At 30.1% G+C, this 24,082-nt stretch overlaps 5 protein-coding genes and 1 long non-coding RNA gene across 6 annotated transcripts; 4 read left to right on the top strand and 2 right to left on the bottom strand.

Moving 5' to 3' along the window:
- Positions 1–2,555: 2,555 nt before the first annotated feature.
- On the bottom strand, positions 2,556–2,986 carry LOC143190280 (cecropin-A1). Its single transcript, XM_076394486.1, has 2 exons — positions 2,823–2,986; positions 2,556–2,763 (listed from the first exon to the last, which is right to left on the bottom strand). The coding sequence occupies exons 1-2, from the start codon at positions 2,925–2,927 to the stop codon at positions 2,659–2,661; spliced, it is 210 nt and encodes a 69-aa protein (XP_076250601.1). The 5' UTR covers positions 2,928–2,986; the 3' UTR covers positions 2,556–2,658.
- A 4,501-nt stretch (positions 2,987–7,487) lies between these two features.
- Positions 7,488–7,913, top strand: LOC143191708 (uncharacterized). Its single transcript, XM_076397068.1, has 2 exons — positions 7,488–7,648; positions 7,711–7,913. The coding sequence occupies exons 1-2, from the start codon at positions 7,544–7,546 to the stop codon at positions 7,813–7,815; spliced, it is 210 nt and encodes a 69-aa protein (XP_076253183.1). The 5' UTR covers positions 7,488–7,543; the 3' UTR covers positions 7,816–7,913.
- A 3,046-nt stretch (positions 7,914–10,959) lies between these two features.
- LOC143190279 (uncharacterized) lies at positions 10,960–11,389 on the top strand. The gene is made up of 2 exons (XM_076394485.1): positions 10,960–11,118; positions 11,185–11,389. Exons 1-2 carry the CDS (start codon positions 11,014–11,016, stop codon positions 11,287–11,289), a joined length of 210 nt encoding a protein of 69 aa, XP_076250600.1. The 5' UTR covers positions 10,960–11,013; the 3' UTR covers positions 11,290–11,389.
- A 4,091-nt stretch (positions 11,390–15,480) lies between these two features.
- Positions 15,481–15,962, top strand: LOC143190278 (cecropin-A1). The gene is made up of 2 exons (XM_076394484.1): positions 15,481–15,646; positions 15,703–15,962. The coding sequence occupies exons 1-2, from the start codon at positions 15,542–15,544 to the stop codon at positions 15,805–15,807; spliced, it is 210 nt and encodes a 69-aa protein (XP_076250599.1). The 5' UTR covers positions 15,481–15,541; the 3' UTR covers positions 15,808–15,962.
- Positions 15,963–19,433: 3,471 nt separating this feature from the next.
- On the bottom strand, positions 19,434–19,778 carry LOC143191707 (uncharacterized). The gene is made up of 2 exons (XR_013004598.1): positions 19,655–19,778; positions 19,434–19,577 (listed from the first exon to the last, which is right to left on the bottom strand). It is a non-coding gene; the product is annotated as an uncharacterized LOC143191707 (long non-coding RNA).
- A 3,517-nt stretch (positions 19,779–23,295) lies between these two features.
- On the top strand, positions 23,296–23,741 carry LOC143191706 (uncharacterized). Its single transcript, XM_076397067.1, has 2 exons — positions 23,296–23,420; positions 23,486–23,741. Exons 1-2 carry the CDS (start codon positions 23,316–23,318, stop codon positions 23,588–23,590), a joined length of 210 nt encoding a protein of 69 aa, XP_076253182.1. The 5' UTR covers positions 23,296–23,315; the 3' UTR covers positions 23,591–23,741.
- The last annotated feature ends 341 nt before the right edge of the window (positions 23,742–24,082 follow it).

The raw sequence follows: 24,082 nt of genomic DNA, 5'->3' as shown, positions 1-24,082 counted from the left end.
ATTGAAAATGGTACGATTATCTACCACGCTTTCACCATTTTTTTGAAAAACTAATAATGTTTCGGTATTGTTGATATTTATTTCATTAACACCTAATTCAGTTTTATTATTTTAGTTGCATAAGTAAGACATCCCCACTGAATTTGTTATTTTTAAAATGCATCTCACAAAATATTGTTTAATTTACGGACCTACAATGTTAGAACATTCTGAACATATTTTTATACCCTGTGGTCTTTAATTAAACAAATATTAAACAAAATAGATAGTAGAGATATGTGTACTTATGAAATAAACATTTAAAAATGGAACATTTTCTGTATTATACAGAATTTTGAATTTGATACGTTGTATCATTTAATTTCAAAATAATGTATAATTAATAAAGAATTGTAGTAATTAACACGCACCAGCTATTCATGTATGTTTTAACATAATTCACAATGTTCTACCATTAAGCAAAATGTCTAAACTAACAAACTCGCCGGTACTATCTATTGAAGCAGAATATTGATAAAAAAATGTCGATAAGAAGCACCACCAAAGCCATGTAAGTACAATGTGCTTTTTCATATAAGATATAACCCTATTCAGGATTAGAATTAGAATGAAAAACAACCAAACAATACGATTTATACGAATACAAATATTGGTTTTAATTCATTGTAAATCCTTTGAAAATAATATTGAACAGTTGGAGCAAAAGTCCCGCTGCCTTTTTTATTGCGCGCCATCTTGGTTATGTGACGTTTTGATCAGTTTCGTTTTAACCATTGTGTGGTGTAGGCGTCCAAATTGTATTATGGATAAATATACGCCACAAGAACGAGCAGAAATAGTGACAATATTTATAGAAAATAATCGTTCCATTATTACCACTTCGCGGAAATTGCGTCAAAAATACTCCAATCGTCCAGTGCCTCAGAAAACCATTTATCATGTAAACCATTATTTAATTTAACGTTTACATGCGAATTTTCGACAGTACGGCAAGACTGCAGACATGCCTCGTTCTAGAAGACAACGGACGTCTCGTAACGCTGAAAATGTGGCTCTAGTGCCACCCAGTTATACCCAGTCTTCCCAGTTACACATTTCTGCACGCAGATGAAGGCGAATTTTTAAAACTGATTTTAAAATGTTCCCATACAAAATTCAATTAGTCCAAAAATTGCTGCCGAGAGATTCTGATCAACGAGTTGAGTACAGTAATGCAATCTTAAGGCTGTCTGGTGAAATTGAAAATATTTCGTCTAAATTGATAATGAGCGATGAAGCCCATTTTCTTCTCAGTGGCTACGTCAATGAACAGATCACTCGGTTTTGAGAATCACAGAATCCTCAATTAATTCACGAAACATCATTTTATCCAGTAAAAACAACTGTATTGTGTGGTATTTATGCTGGAAACATCATTGGTCCCTATTTTTTTGAAAATGACAAAGGTATTGCAATTACTGTTACAGCTGAACGGTACCAAGACATGATTCGAAATTCTCTTGTACCTGAAATGGAAGAGCAAGGATTAGAGGACATGCGGCTTCAGCAAGATGGGGCCACAGCACACACAGCTCGTTCAACAATTCAATTATTGAATGACGTTTTTCCACGAATACTAATTTTGCAAAGTGGTGATTTTTTTTAAAACAAAGGTTTATGTGAATAAGTCCCAAACGACTCAACATTTTAAAGAGAATATTCGTTACGAAATTTAAGAAATTCAGCTTCAGATGTTGCAGCATGTCATGGAAAATGAAAGAGTCGAAAGTTCTATAGCGAATCGCGGTCACCATTTAGCAGATATAATTTTTCCATCAAAATAAAAAAAAACGTAAACACCAAATAAACTTTTTATGAAAACCAAAGTTACTTATCTTTCCTTTGAGTAAAATTATAGGCAATTGAAATGGCAGCGGGACTTTTGCCCCACGTTGTATTTCTAGTGGATAAAATGTATAATTAATAACTTTTTCTCATATATGCATTTTGATATCTTAACACAGATGTAGAAAATTTTTCTAATGTATTTGTAGCTAGTTACCTATATAAGATTATGACTAAATTATATTGTTTTATTCTTCCAAATTTTTAAAGACTAACTTAAAGATATCCGTATTTTAATGACATACGTAGAATAGCTATTCTATGTCGTATACCATGCATTTGGTTCTTGATATCGCTTCAAAACCTTAATTGTTTAATTGTATTTTTTCTGAAATATTAATAAATTGTATTTGTAGTATTATTTGTGCTCTATTCATTACTATAATGCTGATTCTTTTATTATATCTGCAACAATCATAGATTTAGTTGTTGAAAAACAATTCATGACACTTTTATTTGTACAATTCCTATTCGTACAGCAAAAATCGACGCAGAACTGCACGAATTCAAGTATTACATTTTAATATAAGTATAAAAAAATTAATAAATTACAAGATGATAACACTATTATATAGCAATATAATAAAATATCCTTCTTACAATAACATAGCTATCAGTATTAACTGCTTAGAAAGTAATAATAAAAAGTTTATGAAATAAAATATTCTACATAAAATAAGTATTTTTATTTAGAATAGTAATAAATTAAGTAAATAAGATCACAGAGAGATTAAAATCATGGCCACTATTGAAATAAAAAGTCCATAGATGTTCTTATTTTCCTGGGACTAATCCAGCCTGAGCAGCTACTCCAACATAACCAGCAACCAGTGGCAGATTTTCTTGAGCTCTGTCTCGCACTCTACGAACACCTTTTTCCTGTACATACAAACCATGTATTAGTTCTTATTTTAATAAACAATGAATAAAATACTTACCACAGATTTAAGTTGTTTTTTCAACCAACCGGGTTTGGCTTCTGCATTGCCGAATATAGTTGCAACAACTAAAATAACGAAAACAAAGACAGGAAGAAACTTCATGATTTTTGGTTAATTTATTAGTTGCTACATGGAACGAAGAAAGCAGTGGAACTGATAATCAAACAAGTGAGCGCGTAGGTTTATATATGTCTCACGTACGTATGGTACTTTCTTCTGTCTTTCATATAGTTAAAAGTGAATCCCCGTATGGGGAACTACTAATTATTGCTGCTTCCAATAAGATGAACAGATTTTTTTAAATGTTAATTTATTTAAGATATTAAATATACATCATAGTTACTAGTAATATATTATTAAGTATATGATAACTTAAAGGTTTACAATATAAACTAGTTTATAAAAGGTATCCCAACATTTTATGACACCATACTATTTGAAAAATATTGTGAAATTGAACGTTTTTCTAAATCGAAATTCTAATTTGAAAGCAAAGGGAAATTTTTAAATGAAATAAATGGCCTTGGATTATGTTGGTCTTGAAATAGAAACTGGAAGAATCTGGATGAATGTAGTTGAATAGTTTCTTTGTTATTAGACTTTGGAGTTACTGAGTGATGAGTATTATGTTATAATTCATAAAAAAATGTTAAATATAAAAAAAATTGGATAGTTGTCTTGATTGCATGTCGATTGCGATTTAACAAATCTCTGTAACTTTTCAAAAACTCAAAGAAATTCTTATTTAAAATTGATTACAGAGCTTATAACTGTATGAGATAGTAGTTATTTAAACAATTTCGTTGTGTTTTCGGCTTACACACTGACCCTTGACATTGAATTTGGGTAGTAAAATTAAATATGTTCTATTAAAATTTTAGGCATCTTGTGAAAGTACCATCAGTGTGCTAGTATAAAACAATCTATTAGATTTACTTGATATCTTAGCCGGTATCCTACAGGAGATGTCTTCTCTCCACAGTTTTTTAATAGCTGATATATTTATGGGATTTTTATTTATGGGCCGATATATTTTAAAGTAGGCAATTCTTGATCGATTTGATTTTTGCTGATGGTAGCGCTATATTGGTTAATACAGATCATTAAGCGGGTTATAACATAATTTCTAAGTATTTTCATAATATAATTCGCATTATAGAACCATAGCAGTTCTAAAAAAATATTGACAACTGAACTCAACTGGGTCCCCTACTATTATAAAAGGAGTATCCATGGTATCCATTTAGAGCAACCGGAGTCAGAATCCTTGACATCAGAAATATAGTAAAGAAAGTATCATTCATGGATGAAGTAATAAGTTGTATGGGCCAGGCAAAAATACCATGGTAGGCCGGGGACCAATATCAATTGACCTGTTATAAAATTTATTCGGAGAGGGCTCTTACATTACATATGGAAATATAAGTCAGTCGTTCATACTCCTCGTGATTTCACAATATGCCCTATTGACAATAAGTATTTCTTATGTCTAGATTATGTATACATGGCATGTAGAAAATCACTTCATTAAGCAATCTTCTGTATAAAATATTATCTTAATTATCTTAAACAAGTAGTCTTATTCTAAAGCTTATTCTAAAGTCTGCATATGTCCAGTAATCAGATCAGGTGGTGATAAAAGTTTTAGTCTACGCACTATCACGTCGCATATTTAGCTGATTAGTGAGTGCATTGGGATGCACTAACACTCTTTCGAAATACTTCATACAAACACGTTTAATTACACTCGTTATAGGTTCTAGAGGAATATCGCGTTGTATCACTTTATTTGAAATATAGTACGGAGCATGAACAATGGGACACAACACTTTATTTTGGAACCGTGGTATGATGAATATATTAGATTTGCTAGCGGTACCCCATAGTTGGATTCTATATGACCAAATGGGCTTGAGTATAGACTCATGCAGCAATACCTTGTTATCTAATGATAACTTGGATTTGCGCCCGATGAGCCAATACATTTGATACAATTTAAGTCCAAGTTTTTTCCGTTTAGAGAGTATGTGCTTCCTCTAGGTTAGGCGTCGATCTAAGTGCATACCAAGATATTTAACATGCTCTGCTTGGGGGAGTTGAGGATGATTGATATTCACTGGTGGGCATGTTTTTCTACGCAGGGTAAACGTTACATGCATAGATTTTGTTTCATTGGCTTTAATGCTCCATGTCTTCAACCATAATTGTATTTGCTCCAGGTAGGTTTGTAGGTTTATTAATGCTGTGACTGGATCTTCATGGGAAACTAAGATTGCTGTATCTTCTGCGTATGTTGCCACAGTAGTTATTTTTGTGATGGGTAGATCGGCCGTATACAGAAGATACAGTACTGGACCCAGTACCATTGCGGAACTCCTGAATATATGGGATTTAATTCGGTATGTTCATCGCTTTGATTTTCAATAAAATTTCTATCAGTGAGATACGATTTTAGTAACTGATAGTCCGGATGAGGGAGAAGTTTCTTTAGTTTAACCTGCAAGCCCGTATGCCATAGTTTGTTAAAAGCCTGAGATATGTCTATAAAACCAGCCGAACAATATCTTTTGGCATTTAGATCAGTGTTTATTTGGTTTAGAAGTCTATGGACTTGTTCTGTAGTCCTATATAATATAAGTAAATAATTATTGATAGTGCTGATCGTGTCTAATAGAGTATGTGTCTAATAAATTAATTTAGTTTTATCACATTATAATACTGCCTTTTGCTGACCTCATAACATGCACAGCAAGCCCATTATCACCATGATTATTTCGTCTTAGTGTCGATGTGGATTGTTCTCCTGGACTATAACTTTTTACTTCAGAGATCCGTTTAATTATATATCACAGAAAACTTTTTCCCAGCAATCAATGTAACTACTAGGTATAGTCTTAGGATGTTCGTGATGATACGAGAGTCACTATTTATATTTCAGGAATTGGCAACACTATTGTCATGTGAGTCCATCTGACGGTTCCATCGTAAAGATTGACATTTTTATCGATATACGTACTCAGAACATTTTGTCGCACGGTCATTTGTTTATTTTATATATAGTTGAAAGTTTCAACTCGGCAAAAAAATGGAACTGAATGGTGAACATTTTCGTGCGATGATTTTGTCGATTTTCGTTGTTGATTATCACAACAAGAGTTTATCAGTCGACTTAATTTGGCTTTTGGCAATGAAGCTTCATCAAAAACCACCATGTATCGCTGGTTTAGTAAATTCAATCGCAGTCGTAATTCGCTGTTCAAAATCGGCTCTTGTGGCAGAAAACATAGATGCTGTGTGTGAAATGATTAAGCAAGATCGTCATGTCACCTATTGTGAGACTGAGGCCTCCCTAAGCTTTAGTTCCACCGGCATATATGCGATTTTACATGAACATTTAGCTGTGCAAAAGTTATATTCGCGTTAGATCTCACACAATTTGACAATCGCTCGTGTCGATTGGTGCAAAGAAATGCTTAAGAAATTAAATTGCGGTGATTCGAAAGACGTTTATAAAGTCGTGACAGGTGACGAATTATGGATACATTCGTATGAGCCCGAAAGTAAGCAGCAGTCGACTGTATGGGTGGTCCAAGATGAACCAAATTCAACAAAAGTTGTTCGCGCACGAAGCACTTCAAAGAAAGTGGTGGTCTGTTTCTTCGGGCAAACTGGTTATATTGCAACAGTGCCTCTAGATGATCGTAGGACAGTAAATTCTGATTAATGCACAACCATTTGTTTGCCAGAAGTCTTCGGTAAAATATGGAAAATAAACAAGAGACGCCGGATTGCTCTTCATCATGACAATGCGACCTCTCACACATCGGCTCAAACAGGAGACTATTTGAGCACTCAGAACATCGATTTGATGGATCATCTACGGTTCAGTCCTGATTTGATGCCCAATGACTTCTTTTTGTCCCCATCCGTGAAGAATAAACTGCGTGGTTAACGATTTTCATCGCCTGAAGAAGCTATTGAAGCGTTCAAAAATCATGCTTTAAAGATACCTGATTCGGAATGGAATAAATGCTTTAAAAATTGGTTTAAGCGTATGCAAAAATGTATCGATCATCGTGGCGAGTACTTTGAAAAACAATAAAATTATATTCGCAGCTTAACTATTTGTTTTTTCCTATTCCCGAAATATAAATGCCGACCCTGGTATGATGCAAATGTCATTCAGGGAGTGTATTTTATTTCAATTGCGAATCTAATATTAATCTGTAAACAATTGTTTTAGGTATGTATGTAATAACTATTGAACATATTATTAAACTGAGACTAACTAAAACTAACTATCTTAAAACAGATATTCAAAATAAAATGAAGATATCTATTAGCAAATATAATAAATATACCAGCAAATGTGCATCATATAATGACAATAAATAAAGATAAATGTGTATATTTTAATTTCTAGTTAAGGTATTGCCGGTAACAGGAATTTATTTCTTTCTTAATAATGAATTTTAAACATTATTCATGTATGTGTTATGTACAATAGTGAATATTAGGAATGTTTGTTACCGGATGTTCCAAATAAAGCACCGAGTCGTTTCCCATACGGGGATTCACTTTAAACGCTGAGCCGAAGTAAAAGAAGAAAAAAGCACCAAAGTAATTTGCTAGCGGTATATAAATTCTTGCGCTCGGTTATACCGTCATCAGTTAAGCTTTACTATACTGTTCGAACGTAAATTTTTAATTAAATAACAATGAAGTTCCTTCCTATATTTGTTTTTGTTCTTGTGGTTGTTGCTACTATATTTAGCAGCGCTGATGCTAAACCTGGTTGGTTGAAGAAGCAACTTAAGTCAGTGGTATGTATATTTTTCGAAACCGTTGGTGAACGTATTAGAACTAATAAACTTGTTTTCTTTAGGAAAAGGGAGTTCGCAGAGTAAGAGATAGAGCACAAGAAAATTTACCACTAGTTGCTGGTTATGTGGGTGTAGCTGCTCAAGCTGGATTAGTTCCAGGAAAATAAAGTTTTCTTCTAATGTAATATGAAATGGCCATATGTTCTTTATTTCTCTGTGATTTTTCCTTAATTTATTATAATTTAAGTAAATTTATTTAATTTGATATAGGATTTTTATTTTATTATATTTTAAACCTTTAAAATACAAAATAATTATACGCATAACAATAATATTATTAAAATAACAATTATATTAAGTAAATAATAATTAAAATTCTTTTTATGTTAGGTAAACTTTCTTTTACTTTTACTTTAAATTAAAATTTATAAATTACAATGAATTTTAATCCAGTAAAATTAATAAAAGATTTTCCTTTTCGCTTGCGACTTTGAGCTATTTTTCAGAGATACTTTATTGTTTCACCTTGTATATTTTTACAGAAATGTTAAACTAAAATTAATATAAATTAAAAAAAAGAAAAATATATTTATGTTCTTATAATATACTATATAATAATTTAATATTTCAAACTACAATTGATGGTTGATAATTTTCAATACACATTTGATTCATTGATTTATTTCTTCTTAGGAGAGAAATATTGTGGGATGTTTGTTCTCCAATTATACTCCTTCTCAAATAACATATTTTACGTTACTTTTATTATTTTTATATTTACTGTCTCGTTAATTGCGTTAGATGAAAAATACAATATATCATATTAGGTCTTATATAACTGACCTATGTCACTTATATTGTAGATTTTTGATTATAATTAATATAATTATTATTTATATTGTATTTTGAATTAGCAAATGGTTACTATTACTAAAATGTTATTCAATAATTTCTAAAATTTTTAATTAATGTAAAAAATTGCAGAAGCCAAAACACCAATCCCGAGAATTAAGGGATAAAATTCTTATGTCGTACCTTTTGATACAAACATTGAATACATTTTTCGCAAAGGTATAATTAAATGTATTTATTATATGTGTCTTATTATCTCTGGGGTATATAAGAACTTTTTATTATTGAGTGAGGCTTATTATTTCGTAAATAATTGGTAATTGTTTCGTGCTTGTACTAATTCAGTTAAGTTCGTGAGATTTTACGACACATGCCTTCAGTGCATCGTCATCAACATTTTATTTAGCCTATTTTATGATATTGTTTATTTGAGGTTGCTGTAAGACTTAACAAACATCAACACAATCATTTAATAAAGATAAATAAATATGATAATTAAATGTAGGGGTTTTTAAAAGATATGCTGACGTTTGAATTGTCCTGATGGCATTTACTTAATCTGTTTGTTATTCAGTCGCTGATACCAAATGATCAGGCAAGATTGAGCAAAACGTCTAAACGGAAAAACTTTATTATTAAAATGAGCGTTTTTGAAAATAATATTTGCTCTAAGCACCAATATAAGCTATCCAAAATATGGTGGTCAAGTTCGGAATAACCGGTATATACTCAGACAGCACCCTTCCAAACATACCACCGATAATACTGCCATTGTGAATGCATACATTCGTGAACTGGCTGATTAAAATAATAATTTCTTTATCTAGATTCAAAAACAATAAATTTGCATCGTTTATTGCTGATTTATTCCACTCTTCGATCGATAAAACAATAGCTGTAGTTTTTGCGTCAGTAGATGTATTTATTTCAAGTTATTATTTTATATAATTGTGAAATTTCGCCCTTGCAGATAGCTCATCTTTAATTTGCGCTCCATATCTTTCGGTAATCTACAGCTTTCAACTTTGTCTGATGTCCCACTTGGAAACTAACAGCTCAGCATCAAATGAGGAATAAGACTTACATGAAACTTTTTTATAATTGGTAATACACTTTAGAAAAATCATTTTAATTCTTGATGCACAAATTAATTTATCTCTAACCTGTCATCTGTGGTTGTTAGGAAATGCATTTGCTGGTGAAACCTGAAATGAGTTAAAAGTTAACACAACAAAATGTCCACCACATAAAAATAATGTTAAATCCAAACAATGATATACTATGTCTTCAGAACTATATCAATTACTATAAGTTCTTCAACAAGAACAATATTTTAGCCGTTCACGTTCTTTGTTCACCAGACATTACATTAAATCAAAAGCTGCTTGCGAAAACTTAAATACCTTGCAAATAAAGAGGACAGACGATTTTTGTTGTTCTTGAATTTTATCAATCTATGTTAAGATGAAATGTTCGCATATGTCGTGTTTTTCTTTAACAACTGAATATACCTTCCGATAAATTTTTGCTTTTAACACCACACATACAACTTATTTAAATCCTCGTCAATATCTATCCACCCTTATTGAAAAAGCCCCAGTATAAATATGTATGTTATAAGTCCTTAACATTATAACACTTTTGGTGGCGACTATATTTTCTTTCTTCTTTCTTCTTTAGTTTTTTTCTTTACATCTTCTTTCCATCCAAATTGGAATACGTATAACAAAATTTGCATCCAAGTATTTATTGATACATAGTTTTAATTAAGTATTTATAAAATTGTTCCAATACATACAATCGTAGCTCTAATTTCATATTCATATAGTTGAAAGTTGATCCTTTTCAATAATAGATTTGAAGTTTTGAAAAACTTTAAATTATGTGTGTGTTTATTAAAATTAATTTTTGGAACATCTATATCATACTTGCTATTGACTTGTCGATTTGTACATACTGGCTTGTGCTTGATTCTTTTGTTGGTGGAATCAATATGTACTGATTTATTTTGTTTCATATTGATGCGCCATTTTTCTTTCCATTATTGGATTTCGGCAATAGCTATTTGTAACTTTTCGAATGTTTAATTGTTGTTATCTCCAATTGTTAGGATTTCTGTGTCATTCGCAAATGTATCAACGTTTTCGTTTAATGCGGTAAGTCCAGAGTGTATATCATACAAAGAGCTGGTCTTAATACATTTTCCTGTAATGGCATACTTGTTTTTTATTTTTCACCTATTGACTCAAATAATTCTATTCCTCATCTAGATAAATTGTCGCACTAAATATATGGTTTAAAAATTAAGATATAATAATTAGAGGAAATAATATACATATAATGTATCATATAGGCCGGATGAAAAAGTTAATGGTTTCCTGTACTGGGATTCACTGGCGCATCAAAAGAAGAAAATTACCGAACTAGCTTAAAAGCTGTATATAAGTTCTCGTACACGTTATATCATCGTCACTTGTCTTTTACTCGACTCAAGCGTAGATTCAATAACAGTCATGAAATTCCTTCCTATATTTGTTTTCGTTCTTTTGGTTGTTTCAACTATATTTGTCAGCACTGAAGCTAAACCTGGTTGGTTGAAGAAGCAACTTAAGTCAGTGGTATGTATATTTTTCAAGGCCGTTAATGAGGGAGTTTGAACTAATAGCAAAATATTTTTTATTTAGGAAAAGGGAGTTCGCAGAGTAAGAGATAGAGCACAAGAAAATCTACCACTAGTTGTTAGTTATGTAGGTGTAGCTGCTCAAGCCGGGTTTGTGCCAGGAAAATAAAAATATACCCTCACTGTAAAATAAGGCGGCCATATGTATTAATTCCTCTGTGATCTTTCATTAATTTATTATTTTAAATAAATATATTTAATGTAATAAATGTTTTTTATTTTATTATATTTTACTTTCTTAAAATACTAAGTAAATTTATAAACCACAATAATATTTAAAACAATTATATTAACTGAAAGTTATTATTTAATTTTATGTTACATACATTTTCAGTTATAGAGAAGAACATGAATAGAAATCATAATAACAGACTTTAGGGAATCAGCTATATTTATCCAGCAAAATTAATTTAAAAGAAAATTGTGGCTTATTAAAGTCATCTAAAAAGTACTTCTATTAATAGAAAGATATTTTTGATTAAGTTTTAATACATATTGATAAATTAAAAATAGCATAACGCACTACTCCAATTTCGAGAAATTAGTTTCACAGGTCGTGCCCTTTGATAAGAATGTATAACTGTATTATTAATAATTTACTAAATGATGAAATAATAATCATAAACTATTTCTTGTAATACACTATTTGTAAAGCTATAATTCAATCCATTCACTACAATGAATGTAATATTACCTTTATTGGATTAATTAAGATTGTTTTTACTATTGATTCACGGTTAATGTTTCCAAATAATTAGAAATTGTTTCGTGATTCTGCAAAGTATTTTGAATTTTTCGTCGGTACCTGGATCAAGATACATACAAAATCTAAGTGATCTCTTATATTGCTGTTATTGTAAATAAATGTATTTCATTTGATATAAAATTTTTATTCTTGTGATTGTTTGAAATTTGTGAATGTTCTAGGCAAGAGTGTAAAATCTGACAAGGATCACCGGATGTCTTCTGGGATGATTTCTAAGTTGGTCACTCGTCAGTCGGTAGGCTTAATGCTGAGGACCGTGGTTCGGAGGCCAGGTTAAACTTTAAGCTCAGTCCAGATAAACTCATAGTTGGTAAAAGGAGGTATACATATTTGAATATCGCGTTGTATCATTTCATTTGAAGCACACTACGGAGCATTTACAATGGCACACAAAACTTTATTTTGGAACCATAGTATCATTGACATATTAGATTTGCCAGCGGTTATCCCCATAGTTGGATTTCATATGGCTAAATAGGCTTGAGTATAGATTTATACAATAATATCTTGTAATGATAACTAGGATTTGTGCGCGATAAATCAACATATTTGGTAGAATTTAATTCCAGGTTTTTTTCTGTTTGGCGAGAAATAACTATATGTATGACAAAAACATTAATTATATTAAATAAAAAGTTCTTATTTAATTTTACCTTATGTAAAATATCAGTGACATGGAACAACTCCAGTAAAATTAATAATAATACTTTAGAAATATTAATTTAATTTAAAAGCTATTCATATTATCAATTATATGATCATTGAAGATAATATTAAAATTATTTATGCGATTATTTAATACTACATTTCATGTTAATTTTTCATAAACGTTTGGTAACTTGGTAAACTTACAAATTATATTAGTAATTTAAGAAAAAGTAATTTATTTAGCTTATTGGTGTTTGTAAATAATATGAATAAAATTGGTAAAATAAAAATAGCTAAGCGCAAATTTCTATTCTCAAAAAATAAATTACCCAGGTGGTCCCTTCCGATACAAATATAGAATTATAGTGTTAATAATGTGCAAGATGATAAATCAATAATTATAAACTATTCTTGGTAATAAGCTGTTCGTAAACTACATGAGAATGTTTTTACGTACGGATCTTCTATTAATGAGTCACCCTTGTTTTCAAATAAATGGATGAAAATTAGCTTCAGGGAATTTTGCGTATACACTCCAGCTATCATTTTCAAAATTCGTCAGAGCACAAGAGTATTTTATCTTCTAAATTAAAAAAAAATCATTTTTCTCAGCCAAATTTTAGGTACCTCATCTGCATAATTTCATAAAAATAAATAAATAATCAATATGATAATTAAGTGCAAGGATTTCCAAACGAGATATGATGAGTTTGGGGTTGTTTTAACGGCATTATCTTAACCTGTTTATTATTCAGTCACTGGTATCAAATGATTGTGGCAATAATGATATTTGAAAAAAATGTTTGCAACTACAAAATAAGCTATCAAATGTTTAGCGGCCAAGTTCTGGATTACCTGTATGCAGTCAATCAAAATCTGTTCGCCAAAAAACCCAGATCAATCAACTATACGATAATCTCTCAATATATGCAAGAGAATTTGAATCAGTCAAAAATCAACAAAATTCTAACTCATCCAGGACTTTAAAGCTGTTAGCTATAGATAACTCCTTTTCTTCGCTGATTGGGCTTCTGGGCGTTTCATATTTTTCAACCAATATTATGACCCTTCCTTATATTACTTCTTTTTTAATGATGAATAACGTCAATGCCTACGGGACTTACCTGGTGCAATTATTCTATTTTACATTTTTTGTAGAGAGAATAAATTCGTGTATCTGTTTTATATATAGAAGATTTTATATATAGAGCTGTGAAAGAAAAATCCGACATATGCGAAAATAGTATCAACACATAGATTATCAAAATTTCAGCATAACAAGAATCGTCTCCCCTTTTTCACAAGATATTTAGAATATCTTCGAACCAATTTAAGTCAGTAAATTGGTGTCTGATGAACAGAAAACAGCCAAGAAAAATTGTTCCTGCTTAAGGACTGATAGTAATTCATAGATTTCAAGTTTCTTTAGTGAATGCGTAACTTAACAAAGCACTAACCTAATATTGCAGGTAGTAAAAACGTTAATTTTTGCATCAAGAGTTAAAATTAATGTTGCAAAGTATATTAACAATATAAAATAGGCTCATATAATTTCAATTATTCATTTGTTGATGAATTGTTAGTCCCCGCATAGGACATGAGATAAAAAGGTATGAGCCATCTGCAGGGTAATATCGAAGAGTGCAATGAAGAGATATTCAATTTTATTTGAAAATTTAGGTAAAAAAATTATTCTTTTAATTAAAATTGCGCTTTTTTGTAATACATATTTCATGAGAGAAATCAGGATACAAGTTAGTCTACATGAATATATAAATGAAGTAATTTAATATTATATTAATTAATAAATAAAGATTTAATAAGAAAATTTGCACAATTAAAACTAAAATAACCACGTAATTTTTATCTATGTAAGATGAAACTCATGACAAATAGAGGAAATTAAAAATTATTAACAGTAGATTTGTTAACATCCTAAAGCAAATTTGTACGATAAATATGAAAGTACTTAGTGAATAATGTAATAATATATTTGACTATATGATAATTTATTGATTGAGCTTTGTATAAATTATTTTCAATATTTGCTTTATAGATCCCAATTTTCAAAAATCAATAATTAAATTAATTATTTTATATACGTTTTTAAATAGAAAAAAATATATTATATAATTGTGTTCGTTATTGTTTTAATATAAATGTTGGAATCAAATATAAATCTTTGTTTTATTATACAAATATATATTACTTCATTTATTATTCCATATTTATGCTTAGAACATAATATTGAAGATATGTATACTTATATTTGATGCTCTGAATTTGTTACAGTTCTGAAAATAGTCTTATTGATTTTGATATAATTTTCCATGGTGTAGATCTTATATTGAGAAATGCCTTTTATTAACATATTTACATATTTTTAATTTTTTCCCTTTATATTTATGAGAGAAGCATGAATAACTAAAAAATTGTAGTCGAATTTGAACCAAAGGGCGGTCACTAGTGTTCATAAATTTTATTTATACCAATTTTAATTTTATATATTAGAATAAATGTGATTCCGAATTGCTAGAAAGAATGCACAAAAGAATGTGGCACTATTATACATATCCTTCTCCATATTTAGTGTATATAGTTTATAACAAAATACTTAAATATTTAGTAACTTTTTATTTTTGCCTTTTTTCTTATACTTCACATAGCTTGTAAATCCTCTGGTGGAATACCCAGACTGGGTATCTGTTTTATACATTAAAATTACCAAGTAATGAATGGAAATAACATGTGTGAGATGTATCAGATATGCCGTACGAAAAGGTTAATAGTTCCCTGTAACGGGATTCACTTTGAGCGATATGGCGCATAAAAACATAAAAATTACCGAACGATCTTGCGAGCTATATATACATTTTCTCGCGTGCTGGTATCAATCACTTGTCTATTATTCGACTTCGAACGTAGATCGATAAATTCAATAACAATCATGAAATTCCTTCATATATTTGTTTTCGTTATTTTGGTTGTTGCAACTATATTCGGCAGTACAGAAGCCAAACCCGGTTGGTTGAAGAAACAACTTAAATCTGTGGTAAGTATATTTTTACACATTTTGAGGGGCAATGGACTAATATTTCAATTATTTAGGAAAAAGGTGTTCGTAGAGTGAGAGACCGAGCTCAAGAAAACTTACCACTGGTCGCTGGTTATGTTGGTGTAGCTGCTCAAGCTGGATTGGTCCCAGGAAAATAAGAATTTCTGCCGTATGTCCTTAACAACTCTATGATCTTTTCTAATTTATTATTATATATATGAATGTACTATAATTTAATTTTTTTTAATCAGTATTTATATTTTTTGAGTTCCTTTATTTATAAATAAAAAATATAATTTAGAAATATTGTTTAATATATTTTTCTATATGTATAAGCCAATGAGGGTTTATACCTACATACCTACCGACTGGTGAGTGACTTAGAAATCATTCCAGAAGGCATCCGGTTTTATCCATCCTAGTTGCTGGCATGACTGAGATCATTTTCCTTGTCGGATTTTGCACTCTTGACTAGGACAAGCATAAATATTAAACAATCCCAAACATAAACCTACCCAACAGTATGTGGACACTCCTGTCGCCTTAACCACTTCGCCAACCAAGCAGGCGATTAATATTTTGTAAATTAGTCTTTAAAATAATTGTCCAATTATTTAATGCACGGTTTTATATTTGCAAACAGCAACACTATAGAATATAAACTATAGAATCTACGCGAACCTAAGACTCAAACCTGGATCATACATAAAATGAGTTTTGAACTCATGCCTCCCTTTTGTTGTTAGTTATTAATTCTTTTCTTATTGTCTTTATTTCTTATATGTATAATAACAATTATAACATTTTTAGTTAAACTAATTAAATAGATACATATGCGTTATGTAATACAGCCTTGATTATTCGGCCACCTGTTTCTAAAACTACCTAAATGGCGAACGAGTGAGATGGGTTGGTCTGTTTTTTTTAATAGTTATGTCAAGAATCCTCAGCATCGGTTTGTATCGCCATTCAACAGGTTGCCTTTTCTTTCCGTAAAATAAAACAGTTTTTTTTAGTAAATTAATAATCCTTTCCCTCTAGATGTTATATCGCGTTAGTAATACGGCCTTGAGTGACATAAAAGACAGGGTGTCTTATATTATGAGATGAGCGAAATGTAACAGTTTCACAACAGCTTTCAGAGTAATGAGTAGAGGGATGTGAGCTGCATCCAGAGATTGATGAAAATATCAGCCCTCTCATAAAGAACTATTAATATTTCATATTACACACTACTTTTGTGATAACATCAAAACTACTTCCTTAGTCGTTCTTTAGGGATTGAGAAAAACTATGGCATCCTAATGGCAATCACAACACTTCGAATACCTTACATTATAAAATACTGTTGATTTATTTAACGTTGAAAGTTATTATGTGAAAAAATAGTTATGTTTTCCATTGAATATTTGAAAATAATTATGTTTGATGTTTTAGTATTATTTAGAATGCTACCATTTACTTTAATAAAGTTGCGTCTTACATGAAGACTCTAAAAACAAAGTTTAAATAAATCTTTCATTGACCAATTTATATGAAGTAGAGATAAGAGAATACTGGACTGGTCAGTATACTGAACTAATTAAGCTTGAAATTAGATGGTCGTAACAAATTGTCATAAAACAAGATCTTCCATTAGAACCAAAATATTCTCAGAAAAAAAAAACTGCAAACGGACCCATGAACACCTTCTTATCAAGGAATCTGCCGATTTGTAATAATGATATGACATGTAACGGTTTTTGTGACATACATTTCAACGATATCAACAAAACACGACACGTTTAATAGTTTAAGAACGTCAAATAGACCTTGCTCCATTATGATCAAATGGATAAGACTTTGCGATAAAACAGTGTATTAAATACCTTCTAGATATTGGATTAGGAAGCGGTTTCAAGGTTATGAAAAAATCGATAAAAAATCGCTTACAATAACGTTCCAAGTTGCAATTGTTTTTCAAATCATTGAAGTATAGTCTCCAAGAAAACCTGCTGAAAATATGATTCCTAAACATTTGAGATTATCTAACAGGTCAGTTGAAAAGTCACCGGTCTACCATAGTAAAACACATTTTTTTTTTGGCAAAATTATTTTTTTTATTTAACAGAATTCCCTTCAAGGGTGATACACTGATTATAGTGACCCCCCAGCTTTTCGATACCATTTTTGTAGTACGATTTGTTTGTCCTTTGCTTCAAAATAGGCCTCAGTTTATAGATTTTTGCCATCGTTTTCATTGACTTGTGACGCGGTGTATTGTCTTGGTGAAGCAGCACTTTCATTTTTTTCAAATGAGGCCGTTTTTCGGCGATTTCGTTTTCCAAACGGCCCAATAACGCTAGGTAATGGTCGCTGTTGACAGTCTTTCCTTTTTCAAAGTACTCAATGAAAATTATTCAATGAAATATGAAAATGCTTTGGAGCAGGTTCATCGTGTGTAGTCCACTCGGATGACTGTTGATAGGACTTGACGGAGTGAAATGATAGAGCCAAAAGTCAGCTCGCGCGGCACCCACTTTGCACAGAGCTTTATCATACCCAAATGAATGATATGATGTACACGTTCAGTTGATATCTTTATAGTGTCTGCTATTTAATTCTATTTCAATTTACGGTCATTCAAAATCATTTTGTGGATTTTTTAAATGTTTTCGTCGGTAACAACCTCTTTTGGGCGTCTACTGCATTCGCCGTCTTCGGTGCTCATTTCACCACTTCTAAACTTAGCATACCAATCCTTGATGGTTGATCTTCTTGGGGCAGCGTTCAGAAACTCGGCATCAACTGTAAAGTTTTTGCTTCAACTGTATTTTTTCCCTTCATAAAGCAATATTTTATCAACACGCGAGATTCCTTTTTAGCCATTTTTTAAAACAAAAGTTGCTTCACTCAAAATGCTATAATTCACAAATTAATGATCCGACAGCTGTCAAATTTATACACGCATCTTTTGACGGTTAGGGCTAACTAAAAACATATGGATTTAATTCTAGTAGCGCCAATCTATGTGCCAGGCTGGGGACTTCTAAATTGACCTGTTAATTTAATATCAATGTTGTTAAAATATATTATGAACGTTATGGTGGGCGTTAGATGTAGAAGTGGATTGATATAAGTTTGGAGGGGGACACCTGGAGAATGGTAGTTGAGTAGCAGGCAGCAAGGCGAGAGAGCACACCCTGTAGAATTCTCCCCTGATATTTATCTGAGTATTAAATGAATATATTGTCTATGAACAGTCTTTAGTATAGTCTAGGAGCTATAAGTATAGATAAACCGTCAATGGCGACACTGAAATTGGGACCAAACATAGAAGCTTGATGAACCTAAAGGAAGAAAGGAAGAAGTCGTCTGAACAGATTTATAAAATTATATTGTGGATAACACTCGGAACATTCGGATATGCCCTTTAGGTCGATCAACTCTATCAAAGGTATTGAGAGGTCTAGTAAAAAGGCAATGGTGTGTTTGCCAGTGTATAAGGCAAATATTATGCTCAAATTCAGAAATGTCAACGTGGAAGCGAAATTGATAATTGTGATAATTGTTTGACCTCAAATAGAACTTGATCCATTAATATGAGATTGATAAGATTTTGCGACATTAAACGGCCTATTAAATTCCTTCCAGACATTGGGTTAGGAGGTCGCTTGAATTTTATGTAAAGACATTTTGTAAAAAAAAACCGCAATAATTTTTAAAATGTCGAAACCCAATAGTGTTTGATAAGTCATAGGATATAAATAAAAAGAGTACCAAATTTCAGTTTTTATTTATGAAAATAAAAAAAATAATCCTAAAAAATATATTTTTATTTCATGATGTGCAACATAACATTAACTTTTTGAAGCAAATTTCTTAATAGTTATTCTGTCTACTGTGGATGTTGTTCAACAGTGTCATTCATTTCTCGAACTCTGTTTGCCTATAATTTACTGACATATAATTACTGATAATAAATCGGAATATATATTTATTAAAAATTAAATATATCAAATATACCTGTAAAAATTTTTTCCACCAAGCGTGGTTAATTTTGTCACCACTGACTATAGCGGCAATTAATAAAATAATTATAATGTATAAAGGAAACAATTTCATTATTATCGCGTTTTACTTCACGAACAGAACGTATGTGATGACGAATGTATTGATCCGGCTTATAAGTATGGTCGGCTACATTTCTCCTTAAACGTTATCATTATCTTCAAATTGTTACAGAAATATAAACAGATCAAATTGTTACAGAAATAAAATTCAATTATTACAGAAATATAAACATTTATTTCTACTAGCGATCGCATAGTGGTCGAAAGTCGACCACGATTTATTAAGTTAATTAAATAAGATTTAGTAATGTTTCTTACATAATAGAGTAAACAGAATAATTTGAAAATCATATGTTATGCTACTACACTACAATCACACATTTTTTATAATTTAGAAATATATATTAAATAAATTTATTTACATATATTAAATAAACTATTAACTTTTCAAAACTTAGATCTATAAAATAAATAATTAAAATACAAGGTTCAGTTTCACAGTTCAAGTTCATTAACCATTAATCAGTGTCTTAATGTTAAATAAAATAAACACTTTAATTTAACAGTGCTTTAGAATGTTTACAAAATGTCTGTTAATAATTCCTAATTTCTTCTATTTGTCTAATGTGTTCCATGTATGAAAATTATGGAGTTGTAGTTCATTCATATAATAATTTAATAACTGTTAATATTATTTGTAAAATTCATTTAAACTATTGATTCATAGATTAACGTAATTATTAGCTGCAAAATTCGGTTAGTGCTTTGTTAGGAAATGCAATTACTAATGAAACCTGAAATGAATTAGAAGTTAATGCTACTAAAATTTACTGAAAAATCTTATTAACCTTTAAAATATGTCTATGTATCTTCAGTACAATTTCAGTTACTATGAACTCTTAACTAAGAATATATTTTCGTAGTTATTCTGCATTCACAATTCATCATTTTGTAAAAAAGAGGGCAGATGACTCTGGTTAATCCCAAATTTTGTTAATCTATGTTAGGGTTATATTTTCGATTAAACAGATTTACAATAAAAAATTCTTCCTGGATATAACTTCTCTAGGTACTCCGTGCTCCCGTTTTCTGCAAAAGGGAGACAAAATTTACTTTTAATATATAGAAGATTCTAAGGCTATCTCATCATGAGAGGTATTATAGATACCACAGAAATGACTACATACACTGAGACCTTCAAGTACTTACCGATTGTTACTCAGGCAATTAAGAGAATCGCAAAGAAACTCAACTTATGTTAGTACCGAAGTATTACAATTATTGAATAATACTCGAACAGAACACATACTTAAAGGATTCAAATCTTGATCTTGATTGATTTTGTGTTGACAAAACCTAGTAATCTACAAAAACAGTAGAGTTTAGGGTGTTGCGCACCAAAAAAAAAATCATATCGATATTTAAAAAATATCGATATATCGATATGAAATGATGAAAAAAATATTGATATTTTTTTTGCAATAAGTATAAAAAATATTGATATTTTACAAAAAAATATTTCGATGTAGTAGTGTGAAACTAATTTTTTTCTAAATTTCTTAAATAATAGTGAAATATTTGATAAGCTTTGAAAATTAAGTACCAATTTTAAAGGTTATATTTAAAAATTGTATTAAAAAAATTAAAAATGATATTTAGTTTATTCTGAAAAAATATCGATATATCGATATATTGGCCAAGAAAATATCGATATTTTTTCAGAAAATAATGATATTTTTTACTGCATCCTCAGTAGAGTTAATTAATATAGGCCCTAATGCTAGTTTTACTTACTATACTATCAATAGTTTTAATTCCTTAAAGTTTTCGGAATTTCGGAGTATGTCGTGATGACATATATTGGTAATTCTTACTATCTAATGATTTCCCATGTATTAATTTTTTGATACTGGAATCCAATTGCTGTAATTTTAATAGGGTTTGAATCATTTTCTTGTTATTGGTCTTGATTTATATTGTAAAGAAATTATTTATCAGGAATCTTGTTAGTAGAAATTCTTTGTTACTCGATGTGTAGTTCTTTGACCTTGATACTATCTATTGTGTTGTAATGTGTTTTTTTGTATATTACCACAATGTTGTTAATTGATTTCAGAAATTATTTCACGATTAAATATGAAATATTTTTAATTATTCTGGACATTTTTTAATATATATTATCTTAAAAGAGCATATGATTGATAGAATGTGTCAGTATTATTAGTATTAATGAATTAAAGGGTAATGATGCAATAAATATGTTTAATGTAGTATAGTGAAGGTGCAATTATTATTAATTAATAATTATCTTATCAAACTTATAATTATAATAATTATCAAACAAAAACAAAATAATTTTGAATATTTTGAATTAGATAAATAATGTTTTTAATTATTTTCTTAGTATTTCACAATCCGTTCAATGGGCAATAAATATTTAATGGGATTTATATTACAAAATGATATAACGATATTATAAATGTAACTAGCGTTTTATATATAATATATGAAATAAATTATTGTTTACATTTTACAGTCGAAAAACAAATAATGCATAGTGATTCATTGTAATGAAGATGTAAATCTACAGTCTTTTTTTTTGGTTGTTTGCAACTCAGTGAATTCGATATCAAGTAGTCCGATAGATAGATATTTCATAGCTCAAACACTAAGCACCAATTACGGATTGAATCAATAGATAAAACCAGTGAATGCAAGGTCGGTAAAGATTAATCAGATTGTCAGCAATGTGTTACAAATGTGCATTTTAAACTAATAAAATTAACATTATAAGTCAGCAAACGGCATTAAAACATGATCATATAGTTTAGAAGATCTTCTTGATGTTGCTTTTTGTAGATTAAGAGCCATCTGTACAAATAAGGTTATGGTAGTATCTCCGTGTTGGGCATTTTGGAGGGAGTATGGATAAAACTTTGAAATTCTGAAGGCCGTTGCTAGTTGAGAGAATGACAATCCTTAATGTTGTTCTAGCTTTAGAAGTCATTACGTTAGTCTTTGATTGAAGCTACTTGTGGGAGGATTATAATCTGAATGAAAATTTAACGGCTAGGTAATTGCGTCAAAAAGCAAGTGACAGTGTAGTGGAGAAACTATACAGGCTAATAGATGGGGAGGTATTAAAAACGCCTAAAAAAGTCTGGATTGCTGTGTTTTGAGTAGCTTCTATGAATTTGGAAACATTAATCCAGAAACAAAGGTTAAGAATGGTGTCCTTAACAGTTTAGGATCTTTAAATTTAGGTAGGGAGTCTATTGTGGCGATAAAAAGATGTGGGGGGGGGTTATAAGCACAGGACCTTGAGGAGGAACACAAAAACATATTATAACAATTAGAAAAAAATTGGACAATTTAAGTGCAGATTTTTTATAGTTCTAATACGATATCATCCTATATTCTTTTTAAGGAAATTACACTATGTAATTATTAATTAAAATAATTAGTATCACGATTGTGCTAATGGAATTTTATAATTATACTAATTATACGTTTTTAAAAGGATTATATTATGGCTTTTATGTCGAATATAAAAAGAAACATCTTAGATATCATGATTATGTGTATATCATTTAACAGCTCTTGTAACATTCGATATGAGGCTCTCTGTAATGTTAGTGTTCGTTTTACTGATTGTTAGTTTAACATTTCAGTCCGTTAATGCAAGACCCAGTTGGTTAAAGAAAAGACTGAAAAGCTTGGTAAATATATATTTTCTGTTTTTAATAATAATAGCAGGTTATCTTAATATAAATTTACATCACAGGAAAAAGCTGTGCGTAGAGTCAGAGACAGGGCTCGGGAAAACCTTCCTTTGGTCAGTGACTACGTTGGTGTAGCTGCTCAGGCAGGTTTAATCAAGGGCGGATAAAAATACAACTCGTTTTTATATCAATTTATTACGTTTAACTATATTTTAACTAACTAAGCAATATAACTAAGCATATAATTTAACATAACTTTATTATATATGTTATAGTACTAGGCAGCTGTTAAAATTTTATATATTTAATTATCTTGATCACATTACAAAATAAATTTGCAATAAAAATGCCTTCTCTTGTATTTTAGTTTTGATCGCCTGAATGAAGCACATACTAGATGACGTGTTAATAGTTTACGTTCATAAATGATGAATGGTTTCATATAAATTACGAAGAAACCTTTACCATTTTAAGTTTTTTTTTTGTTAACAGGTATTTACCCGGAAATATTTAGCAATGTTTCTATAAAATATATTAGTGAAGTTTAATAAGAAACTACTACATTTTTTATTAAATATTAGGGGAATTATCTTTATTGTTTAAATTTGTTGGAATTGATGAAATGAAATATAATGAATATGGTTAAGGTTGTTTTTGTT

This window comes from Rhynchophorus ferrugineus, unplaced genomic scaffold, assembly GCF_030347505.1.
Source record: "Rhynchophorus ferrugineus isolate W39M unplaced genomic scaffold, kcgeb_rfMv2 rfM2, whole genome shotgun sequence".
Classification (NCBI taxonomy): Eukaryota; Metazoa; Arthropoda; class Insecta; order Coleoptera; family Curculionidae; genus Rhynchophorus; species Rhynchophorus ferrugineus.
This window is presented reverse-complemented; position numbering and strand designations above follow the sequence as displayed.